Source organism: Vespa velutina, chromosome 1 (assembly GCF_912470025.1).
Source record: "Vespa velutina chromosome 1, iVesVel2.1, whole genome shotgun sequence".
NCBI classification, from domain to species: Eukaryota; Metazoa; Arthropoda; class Insecta; order Hymenoptera; family Vespidae; genus Vespa; species Vespa velutina.
In genome coordinates this window covers 14350141-14370810 of record NC_062188.1, presented here as the reverse complement: position 1 = coordinate 14370810, position 20670 = coordinate 14350141, and the positions used below count along the sequence as shown (strand labels likewise).

General features: G+C 31.2%; 2 protein-coding genes across 2 annotated transcripts; one reads left to right on the top strand and one right to left on the bottom strand.

Annotated features, from left to right (window-relative positions):
- The first annotated feature begins 4981 nt into the window (after positions 1-4981).
- Positions 4982-17931, top strand: LOC124951229 (tubulin beta chain-like). The gene is made up of 3 exons (XM_047499290.1): positions 4982-5384; positions 12648-12756; positions 16061-17931. The coding sequence occupies exons 1-3, from the start codon at positions 5328-5330 to the stop codon at positions 17260-17262; spliced, it is 1368 nt and encodes a 455-aa protein (XP_047355246.1). The 5' UTR covers positions 4982-5327; the 3' UTR covers positions 17263-17931.
- Positions 15971-20418, bottom strand: LOC124951241 (tubulin beta-1 chain-like). Its single transcript, XM_047499318.1, has 5 exons — positions 20287-20418; positions 20080-20188; positions 19540-19767; positions 18867-19444; positions 15971-18795 (listed from the first exon to the last, which is right to left on the bottom strand). The coding sequence occupies exons 1-5, from the start codon at positions 20341-20343 to the stop codon at positions 18439-18441; spliced, it is 1329 nt and encodes a 442-aa protein (XP_047355274.1). The 5' UTR covers positions 20344-20418; the 3' UTR covers positions 15971-18438.
- Between the last annotated feature and the right edge of the window lie 252 nt (positions 20419-20670).

Below are 20670 nucleotides of genomic sequence, written 5' to 3'. Positions count from 1 at the left end.
AATGTGGCATCATTTCGAAAGAATGTTGACTACGAGTTGGAGAGTAACGGATCAAAGATATACAGTTAGTCAAAGAAATCAGATCATTGTCAGCCTCCCTAAGTAAAATTTTTCAAGGATCATTTTAAAGTATCAAAACGTAATATTATAGATTTTTCTAAATAAAGAGTCAAAAAGAATTTTTTGAAGGGTTAAATGTGAATCGATGATGCACGAATTTAAAATGAAATTTATTTAATTGACGGTGAATTTTTTTAATCAACACATTTCCCTTGCGAATTGATGGAATAAGCTTGAATATATGTGGTTTTTTTCCAGAAAGGCTGGTGGGTGGTAAGGAATTTCGAGTACGTACATTTAAAATAACATTAAAGACGGGCGAGCTCTTTAGATTGCTACCGTTTGGACCGCCTCCAGTCTCTTTCCTTTCATTGAGATCATTGAGTTATCTCTCACCCTTAATTCAATGTAGTTAGGATAATCCAACATTTTTAATGTACTCATTGTCTTCTTTTCTCTTTGTTTAAATTTTTATTTTTTTATAAATAAATATATATATATATATATATATATATATATATATATAATTTAACAAAAAAAAAAAATATACATGTATATAATTCTGAAGTAATATCAAGTGAATTTTTAAAAATCGATAGCATATATCGATCAAGATTATACGTCCTATCAATTATTATTATGTACATGTCGTATCAAAATTATACCATATTTTATAACATTTTTGTACTATGTTTTTCAAGTTTTATAGAATTTTATTTTTATAATTTATTACAAAAAAAAAAAAAAAAAAACAAAAAAGAAAAACAAATATACAATATTATACATTATACAACTTTTGTATTGTATAATATTAAAAGCGTGTTCTAAAAGTATCAATAGCAGAGCTACCTTTTATAATATAATTTATTTATTTTCTTCTTTTTTTCATAATTTCTTTAGAGATTCATTCGATAAAATAAAACGTACACTTTTATGGTCTTCTTCGTATGAAAAAACAAAGTACCTAACATGTAAGTGGTTTTCACGAGATTACGTTATTGCAAAGCTTCCTTGCTAAATCCACGAGGGGGTAATTAAATAAGGATTAAAAGGAAGCAAAAGCGAGAAAGTAATTTAATATGCACGAAATGTCTACGAACCTTCTTCTACTATAGCTAGCCGGTCTTCTTTGACAAAGCGCGGCAGACGTCGACCCCGTATAGAGGAGTAAGCGTGACTCATCATCCGGCTACGTTCGTTTCGCTTTGCGAGTTTGTTTCGAGCCAAGACGCCATTCGTTAATTAAACAAAAAAAAAAAAAAAAAAAAAAAAAAAAGAAAAAAAAACCTGCCCTGCGAATTACATTTTTTCATACAACGAATATAAATATTTTTTATTTAAAATCATTGAATTTACTTCGTAATTTTATTCGATTGACTGCATTTCATTTGCCACTTTTTCTTTATTTAATAACAAGAAAAATGTAGGATTTTGTGAAAACATTTTCAATGATTCGTATATTTCGACAATCGTTTAATGCATTATTTATTTAAAAAAAAAAAAAAAAAAAGAAAAGATAAACTGACTTTTATAAATTTATATTAAATAAATGTTAAAGCAGAAATAATCTATCACATTTAAACATATTACATTGTCTATCAAACAACATTAAACATTGATATATTGTAATTTGACGATCAGGTGGGATATTTTTGGTTAAGAAGTATGAATTTATATATTTTGTTTTTATTTCAGTAAATTAAGTTGATAAAGGAGAAGATTTTAAAGATCTGTTTTTCAAGGATCGCAGACATTGAATGTATTCGTTCATAAAGACAAAAATCGTGTATACTACGAAAAATAAATAATTGTAATCGTATTTCAATGTTCTGCATATACCATGACATAAATATTTTTAACTTAAGATAGGAACTCTCTCGAAGAGTTACAGTTTTAAAGATAACGGAGGGCAAAGATGAGAATGCAATAATAATAGAAAGGTTTCGGAGCAGCGGGAGAGCACCACAGCTGGAGACAGAAGGATCGTCGACTTCGTCTTCATCCTCCGTCTTCGATTATTATCGTTCTCAAAGAAACTAAGAGAGCAACTTAAATTGTTTTCGAACTGACTCACGAGATAAAACGCCTCTGTAACACGTATTCTCGATTCTTCTTTTTTTTTTTTTCTTTCTTTTAAATGTTTTTTCCGTGCCGATAACTCGTTTTTCTTTAACAATTTTGAACGTTTTATGAAGTCTCAACTTGTATGTTTAAGAGTGATTCATAGGTGAAGATAACGATTGTAATCCAGCCTCGCCCTTTAAAACTAACTTCAGATCAGAATTGTTTAGTTCAATGTACTTGATACAGTTTCATAAGAACGATCAGAAAGATTCAAATAATGATAATAGAAAATACGAGGTGTAATCGTATGATCTTTGTTTATTTAAAATAATATCGTTTAGTTTTAATCGTTAAAAAATCATGAACGTTTAAATATAATGAAAAATATCATTATATTTAATAGAGTTAAATAAGATTGAATAATAAGAGGAACATTTAAAGGTTGTTTAAAAATTTCGAGGATTGTGTTAATCATTAATAAAAATATACATTATAAAAATTACAAATATATTAATTATCAAAAGGATTTAATCGTAATTAAACTTATTCCATAAGAAAGAAAATAAATTAATTATACATCATTTATATTATTTTAAATTTTCTATAATGGATATAAAATATATCATTTTTTTTCATTATACATAATATATAATAATAATATGATATACACGTTATATTCATTATAGGAATGAATGAAAGATATATACGTTTATTATTTTTTTTTAAGTATTCTCGAATAACAATGATTCGTTTAATATACGAGTATCACGAACGAGAAATGATTTTTTTTTTTGGACATATCAATCAAAATGGATGGCTGAATCAAGGGGAAATACATACTCAAAACCACTCTCATTGTTATTACGGCACGGAGTCGAGTAAAAATAGGGAGAAAAAGAGAGGGAGAGAGAAAGAGAGAGAGAGAGAGAGAGAGAGAGAGAGAAAGAGAGAAAGAGAAAGAGAGAGAGAGTGGTAGCTTCTGGAAAAAATTCAGGCTCACGTTACACTTCCTGTCGACGCATTGCGAAGCCCTCGAATAAAACTTCCGGGTGGTGCGGTCAACTTCGCTTCATTTTTTTTTTTTTTTTTTTTTTTTTTTACTTTCCCAAACGAATAACCAAGTCAAGAAAAGCCTAGTGCACTTATCTATGTAAATATACTATTTGATTTACGAACGGAAATAAGATACATCATCAACGGTAGACATATTTATATAAGGATAATATCGTTTTTTCAACATCGTTATGAAAAATGGAATACAAGTAATAAAGTTTTCTTTTTTTCTATGTAAACTCATTATCGTAAGATAATGTTCATTAATTCACAAAGCCGGCTAAAATGTTTGAACTCGTCTTTAAACTTTTATATATCGTTCTTTCTATTTTTTTTTCTCTTTCTATCTCTTTCTTTTTTTTTTTTTTTTTTTTTGAACTCAAGAGCGTATCGATGCTATGTTTAACATATATGCATATCAGTAGATATTTACAACTTCATGGAAAGAGATTGAGTCATAAACTATTGCAGGTATATCGTCTTCGATAAGATGTTTTATTTCTGATAAGAAGACTTTACATCGATAGCGATTCGTCATTTAGATGGTATATCATTGATTATATTATATAAAAAATAATATATTATTATGCTCTAAATGATATACTTTATATTATTGATATATGGATATATTTTATACTATTAAACAATATAACAAATATTAGTTCATGTTTTTACACGTGATATTGTATTTTCAAGACATTTTGTAACAATTTTTTTTTAAATAACAAAATATTCTGAATATTAATATTCGATCAAGTAAGATGAAGGTTATCAAAAAAAGAAAAAAAAAAAAGAAAAAAAAAAAAAAGACGAAAAGAGAACGTACATAGGAACGTACCATAGGAAGATTCTTCGAAGAATCTTTTCGACTGAATGATCAAACTGATAAAGAATAAAGGATTTTAAGAACGAACGTACGAAAGAAATCTCGGTTGCTGGTTCTGGAAATGAGATCTAGTAAGAATAAAAGAAGCTAAGAGTCAAGAAAGGGGAAGAATCACCCAGCATCTCTCTGACGTTTCAAGAGGAAGTAACAAGAAAAGATTGAGTCAAGCCAGACTTTATTCCTTTTCGCTTCCAATTTTACTAATAATGATTACTCTGTTTTATGATTCCACATTTATCTTATTTATTTTATTTTATTATACAGTAACATTTTTTATTTTACTTAGATTGGTTCTACCTTATAAGAAATCTTTTATTTTCATTTTATTATTTGTTCTATCTAACAAATTTAAAATAATAATCTTTAGATATTCATAATTTAATAATATTAATATTATTAATTCAAATTTGAAATATTATATATTTATGTTATTTTATTTACCATGAATTTTGCTGTCAGTTTTATATATAGCTATCATATTTTCTATTTGATGATAATATTATTACTTCCTAATTTCACTTGCAATTCTATTATTTATTTTATTGATATTTTACTGTCATTTCTCTCTATCTTTCTTTAATTTACTCTTTCGTTATTTTTAAATGACAAATTTCATTTCTCTCTCTCTCTCTCTCTCTCTTTCTCTCTCTCTCTCTCTTTCTTCCGTTTCTCGCTTTCCACCATCATTATCATCGTCCTGGTAGTCACATCCAACCCTCCCAGTAGTTTCCTCTTTTCCCTCCTGAGGTGTCCCTCGACGTTGAATTCAAGACAGCCAAGCACGACATCGCCTCTTCCCCTTCCTTCCCTTTTCTCTTTTTTCTCTGTCTCTCTCTCTTTCTCTTTTTCTCTCTCTCTCTCTCTCTCTCTCTCTCTCATCCTCTCTCTATATCCCTCTGTCTCACTCCAACGACGAAGCGACTCCATTCGTGCTCCCGTCGCGACGCACGGCTGCACTCGGCTTCGCCTCCTCTTCCAGGCCTCTCAACGCGCACTCGCTTTCGACACGTCGAGCAGACGAGAGTGTTGCAGAGCCCAAAGAATCGAGCTGACTTTACTTACAAACGTGTACGAAACGGAAGAAGAAGAGTAAGAAGAAAAATAAAAAGAGAGAGGAAGAGAGAAAGAGAGAGAGGAAGAGAGAGAGAGAGAGAGAGAGAGAGAGAGAGAGAGAGAAAGAAAGAGCAAGAGACAGACAAACGATCAGCTGTTTTCGTGGAGCTTTTTTTTCTACTTGCTGTCAGAGAAAAGAAGAACTGCAACAATGAGGGAGATCGTACATCTACAAGCTGGACAATGTGGCAACCAGATTGGTGCTAAGGTAAGAATACTTTTATTATGGCATAATTCTGAAATAGATAGAGATAAAGAAAATATTTCATTTGATTTGGCAAATTCGAGAGAAATTGATCGAGAATATGTGACTGTTTTGTTTCGAAGATGATTGGAAAATTGTAAGAGAATTTTTATTGATCGTACTCGGTGAGTTAGGATATTTTTACACAGTACGGTTATAATATAGAAGGAGAGAATATCTTATTCGGTTTGGTAAGTTTGAAAGTAACCAATCGAACATTATGTTTCGAGAAGATCTTTAGAAAATTTTAATAAAATTTTGATTAATCGTGATCGATGTGTTAGGCCACTTTTCCAATGAATATATTTTTAAATATTTCCAATGAAATATTTAAAAAATAGAGAGACAAAGAGATCAGCTAGTTTGAAAGATATTCATCAAATGTTTTTAAAGTTATCATAGACGTTTTAGAAAATTGTTTTAGAAAATTCTTATTAATCGTAACCGGTGAGTTAGGTCACTTTTTCAAGACAATTACATGGAACAATTGAAATCAATGAGAGAGAAGACAGATAGACGGACGGACGGACGGACGGACAGACAGACAGAAAATATTTCGTTTAATGCATAAGAAATTTGAGAAAAAACGATCAAACATTCTCAAATTTTCTAATTTATCGAAAAAATGGAGAAAATAGTAGGAAAATTCAGAGTAATCGTACGCGGTAGGAGTTGGTGGTTTCGAGTCGATCGATAGACGGGTTACGCGTGAAACGAGCAACTCGATAGAATCCCGAGATAGCAGTGATGAGTTGAGCGGTTAAATGCCGGCTGTTAGATATTTATAGTTGATAAGAATTATAAAAAAAGAAAAAAACAAAAGGTATAATGTGTGTATGTAAATATGAAGAAGAAGAGAAATCGAACGTTTATGTTCCCTGTTGATTTTGTCATGAGAATTATGATGTGAAAACAGAAATAAAATAAAAGTTTAAATGAAGTATCGACATGGTCGTTACGATGTACTTACAAATATTCAGTGTTTATATTTGATGTTGACAGATTTAAATTTGCACGTACAAATACATATATATATATATATATATTTCTCAGACCGTTTCATTGTCGTACGAGTTTAGTATAATTGTAAGCTTTCGTACTTTGTAAGAGTTCGCGTTATACACGAATGAGCAACGCGGTCGTCGAGTAACGTTACGTTCAACAAAAAGAATGATTATTCTTAATTATTACCTTTTTCTTAATCTTACACTCTTACAAAGTAAAATTTTAACTAACACACTACACGTATATATTGACTATACGTTATATTTTTTAAGATTGTTCATTCAATCAGGAACAACGTCAAATGTGCAATAATGTAAGACTTATCGTTGATCAAAGAAAAATGAAAGAGAGAGAGAGAGAGAGAGAGAGAGAGAGAGAGAGAGAGAGAGAGAGAGAAAGGAAAAAAGAAAAAAAAATTGATTAAAAATAAATTACGAAGCTCTCCTTGATTACACGAAGATCTTTCATATGAGTTCACGGTGGTATCAGATCGTGCTTAATTAAGGAATTAAGAAATTAAGAACAAGGCTGCAAATCGATTACTCGCCCTATAGCATTTATCTCTCTTCCTCTCTCATTCATTCCTTAACACTCGGATGAATTAATATTAATAAGAAAAAAAAAAAAAAAAAAAAAAGAAAAAAGAAACGATCGAAAAGAAAAGTATACATTTTTTTTCATCCTGCTATCAATGTTTAATTTCAATACATACATACGTGCATAAGTAAAAGAGAATTTAGCCAGAGGCGCTTTAATCGAATTAAAGATAAAAATGGCGAGCAATAAGATCGAATTTAAAGAGACTCTCGAGTTGATTTTCTCTCTCTCCTCTCTCTCTCTCTCTCTCTCTTTCTCGCCACGCCTCGTTCGACACTCGTTGAAGGGTCTTCGACTTTGTGCGGTCGAAGCGTGTAAAGCGATCCATGTTTTAATCGTGAGCGAACGGAAGAGAAAGAGAAAAAGAAAGACCGAAGGATAAAAGTAGAAAGAAACGGAGATCACGAGGACACTTAAGATTCTACGTTAATCGTCGTCTACTGTCCAATGGCGTACTAGCAAGGGGACCGAAATAAACCCATTCCCTGAACTCTTTTACTGAATATTTTCTTCGTTCAATTTGAACAAACAACGTACCTCGTGTCATGTATGTACTTGTTGTACCTGTTCTACCTGTTCGAGCTCATTGTAACGTGACTTCGTGTGCGACGATCCTATAAAGTATTCAATTTTCGTTTCTTGTTTAGGAGAATCTTATAATATTTTTTGCATATTATTATTGTCAATATTATTTGAAATAACAATGTAAAGTTTTTCCATTGACAAACTTTGATTTAACTTTTTTAGATGAAATTAAAGTTCTAGTTTTGACGTGGGCGTCGTCGATAGATCACAAGTATAATAATTATAAACATCGTACAATTTTGTAAGAGAATACACGAGGAGCAATCGTTCTTTTACTATAGTACTCTTCTATTCCGAGATAGGATCATAATACCTTGTAAATTATACCTTACGAGATTGCAAAAGACCATCTCTTTTTTGTGTTGTGAAAAGAAGTTTCAATGAAATTTAACATTTTTTAAAGTATATCTTTTATAATTTGCAATTTCGTTTTAGAAATAAAAATTATTATCATATTTTTAAAAAATTATTATTATTATTTTTAACATTCATCAATAATGTCCCATTATATATAATATATATTAATGTCCTATTAATAATATATAATAATGAGACATTATTGATGAATGTTAAAAATTATTGAAAAAATTGCATTTATAAATAATATATTTGATTGATTTTCCATCGATAATGATAAAAAGACGAAATTAAATCAGCGAATAAAAATATAAATGTTATAATGCTCAATGAAAAAAATTAAGATTAAGTTCATTCTTATCATCGAATTTCCATGGTAGAATCACTTTCATCGAGATTTGCTTGGAATCTTTTTTTCTTCTATGACGCATTTAATGTTTTGGGTCTACTCGTCGTCTGGTGAGTCACGACTAATATTTTCTCGACTAATCTCAATGTTCTTCATAGATAAAGAACCATTGTTTTTGTAAATTTTTATCGAAAATAAAAGAGTGAGAAAAACAGAGAGAAAGAGAGAGAGAGAGAGAGAGAGATAAAAGCAAAGGATAGATAAATCATTGAAGATTGCAAATAAAATTTAATTAATCAATGAACAATACTTGTGCAATCTCGATAAAATTAAATTGAATTGTTTGAGTAGATTATAATAATATGTTGCAATAATGATAGATCTTAATATTAACGATTTTATTATAATTCATTTATTTTTTTTTTTTTTTTTTTTTTTTTTTTTTGTTAATCATTCGTATCAGTATATACAATTTAATGATATATTCTTTTTTTTTAATTTTCATCGTACATAAATGAAAATTACGATTTACGAAAATGTTTTCATTTGGAAAAATTTTTCTACCAACGATGAAGATGAAAAATTATAGCCTTAGAAAGTACTATTTATAAAACCGAGTTTTTAGCGTGCAAACATCGGCGAAAGGTCGTAAATGAGTCGACGAGTAAAAAAACAAAAAGGACGTAAAAGCCGTGGAACGCGACGAATCCAGGCAACGAGATTAGAACGTTCAACTTACTAGTGGAAAGAAGAGAAAGAGAAAGAGAAAGAGAAAGAGAGAGAGAGAGAGAGAGAGAGAGAGAGAGAGAAAGAAAAGGAAATACTCGAGAGTTGAATGTATAGTGCGCAATATTTATCCTTCCTCAAATAGCAAATTTCCTCTACGTATCAGCAACCTCGCTATGTCCCTTTCATTGATTGCGTCGGTCGAATTAGATTATTGGTTAATACTATTTCTAATCTTTTAATCGCATTTTGATAGTCGCCTGCGTATATCGACGAGAAAGGAATGGACGAACATATTGATCGTTGTTTCTCTGTAGGAACATGACGAACAGAGAAAAGTTGAGTCACGCTCTCGCGACGTTGCTGTGCGAGAAAGGACAAAAGAGAGAAAGAGAGAGAGAGAGAGAGAGAGAGATGTAAAGGGAGGTAAAAAGACAATGAATCCACGAGAAAATAGTGCTAACGGGTTCCATTTCTTGTAACATGCACAATGTGAGTTGTGTCGTACCAAATCGAGTAGGTACTTAAAAAAAGGAAAAAAAAACAGAAAAAGAAAAAATGGAAACAAAAAAAAATAAATCGATCTTCTTTTTATCTTTCTATTTCTTCTTTTGTAATTCTCTTTTCATCTCTCTTTCTCTCTCTCTCTCTCTCTCTCTCTCTCTCTTTCTCTCTCTTTTTCTCTCTCTCCCTCTCTCTCTCTCTCTGGCTCTGTCTTGTTATTATTGTCTCCACTCGGAAACAATCATGTCTGAGAGAAAAATGAGACGAGACACTAGTATTTTTTTTCTTTAGGCGTATAGAATAATTAGCCTAAAATTAAAGGGACATGATGGTCTATCCTTGTCACACGAGGACACCCTTTAATTTAATATAAATAAGTGTAGATGATATGTAGATTTATTCTGTATACATAAGAATATTTTTAAATGTGTACATTTTTGAGATGAACGAAGAGTAATTCGAGGTCAGAGATTATTCGCGTTTCTGGTATATAAATTTGAGTTTGTGGACAAGCAGATGGTTGCTGCCTTTATGCGGAATAGAAATGTTCGTAGTTGCTTTAGAAAAGATAAAAGGTAGATATAGCTTTAGCTTACTACATTATGACATATGGCTAACATCAGGGGAGTCCTTTCTATCTTTTCTTTTTTCTTGATATTGAAAATAATCCTGAAATATTCTGCAAAGAATAGATAAGATTTCTTTTTAATGTAATATTTTTCTTGAAATAGATTTGACCTAGATGTAATATATTTTATATAATTAATTATGTCATTTATTATTATTATTATTATTATTATTATTATTATTATCATTATCATTATCATTATTATTATTATTATTATTATTATTATTATTATTATTATTATTATTATTATAGTTATTCTTATTGTTATTATTATTATTATTGTTATCATTATCATTATTATTTAATTTATTTTGAAACATCAATTTATTTAATTATATCAACACAAAAATAGACATTTCTACATGATTCAGAATGAAAGCTCGTCCCGATCGTTTGCTCGTTCTTCTTTCTTTTGAGAGAGGCCGTGTACGCGTGCGCATTCAACTTAATGAATAAAATGAATTGTACGCTCGAGTTAGTAATTAGTCTCATAGAGAAGGGATCATTATAAACAAGTAAATTCCTTCTCTCGAATCAATTAAAATGAGTCATTTCTCTTTGTCGATTGTTACACAGTAAATTGAATTTTTATGGAATAATTGAAAGATACTAAGCACGTTCATTTGTCCAAAGTTCACTTTTTTTTAATTTTGATAGATAGAAAAAACTTCGTAATTTTGAAAAAAAAAAGAAAAAGGAAGAACGAAAAAGAGACAGAGAGACAAAGGTTTGGCTTGCTTGGACGATAGCAAAGGGAGAAATGAAAGTTTTATTAGCTCTGGCTATTCTTCCTCTGTCTCTCTCTTTCTCTATTTCTCTCTTTCTGTCTCTTTCTTTCTCTCTTTCATGTACGACTCTCTTCGTCGTCGTGGAAATAACACGCGGTCGATCGGCCACCATTGTTTTCCGCATGGAAGAATTTAACGATCTCATCTACCAAGAAGAAAAGCCACAGTGTGCTCGACCGATCGAACTCGTATAATACGAGCCATAATCTCTCTTGTCCTCTCTCTCTCTCTCTCTCTTTCTCTTTCTCTCTCATTCTGTCTCTCTCTCTCTCTCTCTCTGTCTCTGTCTTTCGAGCTAATAACTCGTGCAATCTCGATGTCGGTCTCGAATAAACGAAATATCGCTCTAGAAATCACTCGACCGCAGGCGTCTAAGGAGATAGACGAAACGTTGTGGTAGACCGAGAAAAAAGAAAAAGACAAAAAAAAACAAAAAAAAAAAAAAAAGAAATACAAAATTAAAACGAGATATGTACGGGGAAGTATGAGATAAATTACAGGCCACGACCGGTTACGGTATTCGAAATAGAAATATTGCTGTGTACTAAGCGTTAACGACTTTACTTCGACCCTTTATGCATTTTCTACGACCTCAAATCTTGCATATTAAATGTTTTTTATACTCTCTCTCTCTCTCTCCCTCTCTCTCTCTCTCTCTCTCTCTCTCTCTCTATCTATCTTTCTCTCTCTTTCTTTCTACGACCAATTATAGTTTCCGTGACACTAGAAAATTGTGGCGAATTTTACGAGCGTGACGAGCCGAAGTAGCGCTTCGGTCTCTTGACGAAGAAACCTCCTTTCATGTAATTATGTTTGTCTTTTCTATTAGCTTTACGGTTTGGTTATTTTATGTTTCAAGTATGTACTTTCGTGGTTTCTTAAGTTTAGTTTTTAAGAATAACGGTATCATTAATTGACTTTAGAAAAAATAGTGATGATACTTTTCAAAAAAAGAAAATAATAAATAAGACACATTAGATACAGAAGGTATTGTATTTATAGTTTTTATAATAAGGTTTTATAATATTATAAAACATTAAATACTTGATTTATTATATATTTTATTTTTATATTTATAGTGATGTCATTTCTGATACATTCAACTATCATTATTATTTTTACATTTGAATTTTTTGAACCGAAATGTAAAATCTCGGTAAGATAAAAGGCTTTGGATATCATTCACGGCACGATATTCATAAAATATTCATAAGGGATCGCGTTACATGTATATCTGCCGAGATTGGAAGTGAAAGTCACAGTACACAAGTAGAATTTTCGTAGGTTCATCGGCTCATGGAGGATGTCGCAGACGTTGCGGCCAGCTATTAATAGAAGGGTGAAAATAGTTAAGACGCCGGACAAATGGAGAAGAGAAAATGTTTAAGGGAGGGTGAACACGAGTCAGGGGGCATAGCCCGCGTTAATTTCGTGCTTCTCTATTTTTAGATGAGAGTTCTGTTATCCTTGTCCCCGAACAGAGAAAGAGAATCTAATTTATACTTAGCTTATTAATATATAATTTTCTATAAAAAAAAAGATATACATCGGCATTTTATCGGATTTGAAATAAAATATTTTAATGGATTTCTAATTTTTTAATATAAATCAATTTGTAAAAATTATATGATCGTTTATATAAATAAAAGATCTTTTATTAAAAAAAAAAAAAATGACTTTAATTGCAGTTTTGGGAAGTGATCTCCGAGGAGCATGGCATCGACCAATCCGGCATTTATCATGGAGATAGCGATCTACAGCTGGAGCGAATCTCCGTTTATTACAACGAGGCTACCGGTAAACGAAACTTTCTTATCTTCTAAATTTTTTTTTCCTCTCTACATTAATCTAAATCTTTAAATCTCTATCATATTAGATTGCTTCTTATATAAAAAATAATCATCAATTATTATAATCACAAGATAAAGACTAAAGCATTTTTGAAAAATTAACATACAATAATAGGATAATCATCCTGGATTATCTTATTTACATTAAAGTACAAGAAAGAGATAAATATAAGATTGATGAGATACATTATCATTTAGAATAATAATCGTTGTTTTATATCATTCAATAAGTGGTACAAAGTTATATATTGAAAGAGTTTCTTTTTCCATCGAAATGAATCCCTATCCCTTTTTTTTCTTGGCTTAATAGTAATCGTTTGTTAAAATAGAAACTACCAGAAAGTTAGAAAGATAGTATTCGTGTAGTTTTCCTATAAACACACATATACATAGACATTATATATACTTATATTCGTACGTGGAATGGAAGAAGAAAATGGACGGGAGGAACGCTCTCGCCAGTATTTAACGACCGAAATAGACGCTTTGTACTTTTTCACCCCTTGGCAGTCTCGACGAGGACGACGACGCCTGCCGACGCCCATCCTCGACTCTCTTCTTCTTTCTCTTTCTATTTGTCCTTCTTGCTTCAAGGCACTCGCAAAACAAGTTACATTTATTCGTTTTCCTTGTTTTTTTTTCTCTCTCTATAATTCAGTACATCTTTCTATATTATTTTCTTTTATAAATCGAATTAAATTACTTCATACTTTCATTGTTTATCAAATTAATAATTATTAGGAATTTTGTTAAATTTTGTTGATATCATCATTTGTATAAATTGAATTCTGAAGATTTTAAGTTTTGATTCTAAGGATTAATATCAATGTTACACACCAATTAAATTTCTTAAGTATAATTACGAGTAGGTAAGGAAGTATGTGGAAAATCATGGCAAATATTTGATACATTTGTAGGACAGTCATGTACATGCATAGACTCGTCTCCTCATGGGTATTCCGTTCGTAACAGCTTACAGTATATCCAATCTAACTGCTCATTGGATATTTAAAATAACAGTATAAATGTATATGTGGATACATATGTTCATTCTTACGATGAAATTTATCGAGACTCCTATTTAGATTTATAATTATCTTCAGGAATATCTTTTTATCGAACTGATGATTGATTTAATCTTGTCTTAATGAAAATAAATTAAATATATTACGAGTGACAAGATTCAAGATACTTTGTTTTAATAATGTGTATTTTTTTAATTAAAGGACGCATTTTAATTAAATTTTCTTCTTTTATTCCGGGCATTAACGAGTTAATTAAAAATCGATTGATATCTATTTTTTTAAATCATTATGAATGAATGTAATTAGAGTTTAATATCAAGCGTAAAGCTTAAAAAAAAAAGAAAACGTTTGAAATCTATTTAAAGGCATCACGTTCGATACGTCGACCAAATATGGTGTAACCTCTCTGAATATTCACAGTCCATTCGCCGAATTTGATACGTGTCCACTATGGACGTCAATCGATCGAACGTTCATCATGCTTATTCATAAAGTCTTTATTTATTATATACAAAACGACTTCTTGCATTTTGAAGAGAGTCGAAACTTCCTCTCAGCAATTATTTTTCAGTCCCATATGTTATGTTTTATTAAAAATCGATAATGTTTTATTAAATATTTTTATTTCGTTAAAAATCTATAATGTTCAAAGTCATGTTAATACTTACGTCTCTCTTATGTTTCATTAAAAATAAGACGATAATTTGTTAACAATCGATGATATTCAAAATACCGTTAATAATAAATATCGTTTCGAAATAATTCTCACGGGAGTTCGATTAGATGTTGCTTAGCAAGTTTTAATTATGATCCTATGTACCGTAACCAATAGAATTTAATTACTAAAGATTTCACATTATCAAATGAGAAACGAAGCCATGGAAGCATATGAAACTCGATTTACTATTAATACGTATACTTACTGAATCAAAAACTTTATCTAAATTTACTTTAAATAATTATATTATATGGGAAATTCTACAGTATCTTTAGATATCTTCAAACGATAATTCTTGCTCATGTAAAAATTTTACGTTTTAGTGCTTCCATTATAAGCATAATACCCTTTAATTACATATTTCATGATAATGTTGCGCAGCGAATTAACGAAAAACTCGTTGCGTTTCATTCTGCTAAATTAATATCTAAAACAGGTTCTATGTTGTATCTTGCTAATTATATAAAATAATCTTATAAATTAAACGATGAATTTTCCAATTTAATATATCTATTAAATAATTTTTTTTTACAAGAAACATATATGTTTAAATGTTGCAAATAATTTGTTTTACTGTTATTTATTTTTATTCTATTTTATCGTCCCAAGTATAGATCCGAGTAAATATCTAGTTGTAACCTTTCTTTTAAGGGATTCGACGTTCGTGTCGCCTGCAAGCATGTCACGTAACGCGTACATGCAGGTTTAATCAGTCGATGGAAGAGTTTCCCATTCGATAAATCGCACGTGTACGTTCTCAGAAGTGCACGCACCTGGAGCTAACTTAGGGGAAGTTGTTCGGTGCAAATATATGATTTATAATTCAAGATACATATACACATGTATGCGTGTGTCGTTCTAAGAATACTCCATTTTTAATAAAATGCTTTCTTTCTTTCCCCCGCCCTTTTTCTTTCTTTCTTTTATTGTCTGTTTTCATCAATTATATCTCGGTGCAATTTTTGCATAAAACGAAAAAAAGAAAGAGTCACCCTGTATATCTCGCACGCAATCGACCGGTGACTCATTTGCAAACGATGCAGGCACACGGGTCCAACCGTATACGCATTTCCGTCGACCGTTAAAGTCTCTGATAGGAGTTTTTGGTGGAATAATAATAGAGGTTTGTGAATTAATATGTAGAAACTAACATCCCGTAATTGCGATGACTCATTTTTAAGACTCATTTAATAAATGAAGGTCACGAACTGGATTAAGATATTAATTAATAAAATAGTTTGATTGGAAATAAAGATAGTAGATAGAATTGTTGTTCATCAATAATCCATTCTCATATCTACAAAAACAAAAATCAAAAAAAATTATATAAAACTTTAGTATAATTACAACTTAGCAATATATTAATCTTTGGATATGAAAGAATCATTAATTTGTATCCAAAAACAAAAAAGCGAAAAAAAGTGAAATAAGATATATGATTGTGTGAGTTCAAAGTTCGATTTTAAATTTTTAACAGGGACTTGATTAGATTCATTTTCTTTTTACAGTGGCCACATCAACGAACGGTGGAAAATATGTTCCTCGAGCGATTCTTCTTGACTTGGAACCAGGTACGATGGACGCAGTACGATCCGGAGCATACGGGAAGTTGTTCAGACCGGATAATTTCGTCTTCGGGCAGTCCGGTGCCGGTAATAACTGGGCCAAAGGTCATTACACCGAGGGAGCCGAATTGGTGGACTCGGTTCTTGACGTAGTGAGGAAGGAATGCGAGAATTGCGATTGTCTCCAAGGTTTTCAGCTGACCCATTCGCTTGGAGGAGGTACTGGATCCGGTATGGGAACTCTTCTGATATCTAAGATTCGTGAAGAGTATCCTGATAGGATTATGAATACTTATTCGGTTATGCCATCGCCAAAAGTCTCTGATACTGTGGTAGAACCATATAATGCGACTCTATCCGTTCATCAATTGGTTGAAAACACCGATGAGACTTATTGCATCGATAACGAAGCTCTTTATGATATCTGTTTCCGCACATTGAAGGTCTCCAATCCTAGCTATGGTGACCTAAATCATCTGGTTTCGTTGACTATGTCTGGAGTAACAACATGCCTAAGGTTTCCTGGTCAACTTAACGCAGATTTAAGGAAACTTGCTGTCAACATGGTACCCTTCCCTCGGCTCCACTTCTTCATGCCTGGTTTCGCACCTTTAACGTCTAGATCTATGCAACAATACTCAGCTCTTTCGGTACCCGAACTGACGCAGCAAATGTTCGATGCTAAGAACATGATGGCTGCCTGTGATCCCAGACATGGAAGATATCTAACCGTTGCTGCTGTATTCCGTGGTAGAATGTCAATGAAAGAAGTTGACGAGCAGATGCTCAGCGTACAGAATAAAAACAGTTCGTATTTCGTCGAATGGATTCCGAATAATGTGAAGACCGCTGTCTGTGACATACCACCTAAAGGTTTGAAGATGTCATCGACCTTCATTGGAAATACCACAGCTATTCAAGAATTGTTCAAGAGAATTTCCGAACAGTTCACTGCTATGTTCAGGAGAAAGGCCTTCTTGCATTGGTACACGGGAGAAGGTATGGACGAGATGGAATTTACCGAAGCAGAATCAAACATGAACGATTTGGTCTCTGAGTACCAACAATATCAAGAAGCTACAGCCGAAGAGGATTTTGAAGCTGAAGAATGCGCTGACGATTTCGAGGCTTGCGAACAGGAATAAAATGCGAGTGTTCCAATATTTTTACATCTTTATCTTCATCCTCTCCTTCTCCTATTTTTCCTCTTTCTTCTTTATACTGTTCTTCTTCCGAATGAAAGTGTAAAAATGTCAAAGAAATTGTTCTTTGATACTTTTAAACGTTCATCATGACACCTTTTTGATACTTTTATACGATTACGTACGTTTTTAATAATGAACGATTGAAACTATCTTAAAAAACGTACATTTCATTCCCGATAATGTCAGAGTTGTCGGAGATAATGTTTGGAAACAATTTCAAAAGATTTAATACAATGCTATGTATATTTAAGATATTATATGTATTTTCTGTGTTCGAATTTATCGATCGATCGAACAATACTGATTCGAGACCATTGATTAATTCATTTATATTTATTCCCAAAGAAACATCGAATTCGTGCGATGGATTTTAAATAAAATATAAAATTTATATAAGGCACCGATGTAATCGTACTTCGTTCGCCAAAGCGATCTTACCAAAAAGAAAAAAAAGTGACAAAAATATGCTCCTTTCTCTTTCTCTCTTTCTCTCTCTTCCTCTCTTCCTATTTTTTTCTCGTTTCTTTTATATGTTCGCAATATATGTTCGCAAGTATCGTTTAATTGCGAGGAATGCTTAGGACGTACTGCGGTTTTTTTTTTTTTTTATTAAAAAAGGAAAGAAAAGAATAAAAAGAAGTAATATACGATTTTTTAAGGACGTCGTTTCTCGTACAACGACAATGCTTATCTTTATCTTTTCCTGCCTGGTAGTTTATATTTTATGAATCATTTGTTAATTTCTACGAGCAAAACTTGAACTCTTTTATTTTAAGGAATATAGGTTTGTTAGGGTGGTATGTAGGTGCATATTATATAATCTTTATCACTTTGCGATACAAGTATATATAAAATCACCGAAAAAAGAAATTCGTAATCGTTCGAACTGCTGTTAGTTTCATTATTATTATTGTAAAAGGAAGCCGATCAAAATATAATACTTATAATAAAAATAATGATGAGACCACTTTATCCCTGCGTTTCTACTGAAAATATAAACAATACCAATAATATTTCAGAAATAAATGTAAAAGAGTTGATATCATTTATCATTAACATTTTATAAGTTATATAATCATTAATTTAATTTAATTTTATTCCTAATGAATTCTCAATTCATTGATAAATTATCTCTTCCTCTTCAAAGACCGTTTCAGTAGGTGCTTCTTGATACTGCTGATACTCTGAAACGATTTCATAAACGCTGTTCTTTGCATCTAAAAATTGGGACAATTCCATTCCCTCATTGGTATACCAATGAAGGTAAGCTTTTTTTTTAAGCATCCCGTCGAAAATATTTAACATTTTTTTAAAACATTCTTGAATAGCTGTGGTGTTCATCACCATTGTAGCACTCATGCTAAGCCCACGTGGTGGGATATCACAGATCGCTGTTTTTATATTATTCGGTATCCATTCGATGAAATAAGAACTGTTTTTATTTTGAATGTTCATCATTTGCTGATCCACATGCTGAAATCATAACGAGATCGAAATTATTGTCAGATTTTATTGGAAAAAAGATTGAGAGAATTAATATTTACCCTAGTTGACATTCTACCTCTAAAAATTGCAGCAATTGTTAAGAATCTACCGTTCTTTGGATTACAACGAGCAAACATTGTCTTTTCATCAAACATTTGTTTAGTCAATTCAGGCACCGTAAGTACTCTGTAAGGGGCCACTCTTTTCGACGTGAGAGGCACATAACCTGGCACAAAAAAGTGTAATCTTGGATAAGGTACCATGTTTACTAGAAGTTTTCTTAGATCGGTATTCAATTGTCCAGGAAATCTGAAACAAGTTGTGATGCCAGCCATGCAATTGGATATCAAATAATTTAGATCACTGTAAGTAGGAGAGGCGAGTTTCAAGGTCTCGGTGCAAATGTAATGTAGGGCCTCATTGTCCATGCAAAAGGTTTCGTCATTACTATCTATGAGATGGCAAAGAGATAAAATGGCATTGTAGGGTTCCACAACAATGTTAGACATTTTTGGAGCTGGTAATATGATGTAAGATTTTATTATTCTATCTGCGTATTCTTCTTTTAATTTTTGTAATAAAAGGGAACCCATGCCACCACCGGTGCCACCACCAAGAGAATGAACTAATTGAATTCCTGATAAATTGTAAACACTTTTGAATGTTTTTCTCTGTTAATTTTTTTCTTTTTTTTTTCTTTGTATTAGACAAAATTTATTGAATGTTTGATACCTTGCATCAGATCACAAGATTCAGCCTCCTTTCGAATAAGATCCAAGGTTGTATCAACTAACTCAGCACCTTCGGTGTAATAACCTTTAGCCCAATTATTACTAGTCCCAGCTCGACCCGCTATAAAACTATTCGGATTAAATAGCCTACCATACCGACTGGATAACGTGGAACTTAAACTACCTGGATCGAGATCGACTAAAATGGCTCTGGGTATAAACTTGTAATCTAAAAATACAGGATACAAGACTTATTTTTTAATAAATTTTACGTAATCCATAAATTTGACGGACTTCAAATTTCACTGTATAAAGTTACAAAATTCATTAGTATTATTTTTTAATAATTTATGTTGACTGCGATTGATGTAATGATATGAACTTATGTTATAACAAAAAAATATTTAGTCTATATTAATAATAATATTAGTTTATATTAATACGACGGGTTTTAATAAAAATAAGTATATAATTAATGTACGTAAATCTAATATTAACAATATCGGTAATATTAAATTTTTATTTGACGAATTATCAATACCAGATCCTTCAGTAAAGTACACATTTATGCGCTGCAATTGCAGTTCCGACTCTCCTTGAAAAATTCCGTCACATGTCAGTCCGTGTTCGTCCGAGACAACTTCCCAAAACTAAGAAAACGATCTGAGCGTTAATAAAAAAAAAAAAAGAAAAAAAGAAATTTTCTTAATATATAAAAATGCAAAGATAAAAATTAACATAACCTTACTTTAGTTCCGATATTATTTCCACATTGTCCTGCTTGGATGTGTACGATTTCTCTCATCGTGATTTTTAATAAAATTTTTAAAGATTATAATGATTTGTTCTATGCGTGACTTACAATTTTTAGACCGAATTATAACATTTTTTTTTAATTTTGTGGTAAAGATTAGATTTATATTTCAAAACGATTCTATTCCTTTCATTGCATGATTCAGGCAACATTGTGTTACTTGTCGATAACTTTTGCAGTAATATTATTAAATTTTAGAAATATCTGTTTTTAAAATTTTGTAATATTATCAACGTAAAATGAATTTCTTGATCATTAAATAATTCTTTAAATAAAATTCTATGTTTAGATTTAAAAAAACTTTGTAATTATATTGAA

Coding starts and splice junctions, on each gene's coding strand:
- LOC124951229 (XM_047499290.1), top strand. CDS start 5,328: ATGAGGGAGATCGTACATCTACAAGCTGGACAATGTGGCAACCAGATT. Junction 5,385..12,647: donor GCAACCAGATTGGTGCTAAG/GTAAGAATACTT, acceptor CTTTAATTGCAG/TTTTGGGAAGTGATCTCCGA. Junction 12,757..16,060: donor TTATTACAACGAGGCTACCG/GTAAACGAAACT, acceptor TTCTTTTTACAG/TGGCCACATCAACGAACGGT.
- LOC124951241 (XM_047499318.1), bottom strand. CDS start 20,343: ATGAGAGAAATCGTACACATCCAAGCAGGACAATGTGGAAATAATATC. Junction 19,768..20,079: donor GTACTTTACTGAAGGATCTG/GTATTGATAATT, acceptor CTGTATTTTTAG/ATTACAAGTTTATACCCAGA. Junction 18,796..18,866: donor GAGGTAGAATGTCAACTAGG/GTAAATATTAAT, acceptor TTATGATTTCAG/CATGTGGATCAGCAAATGAT.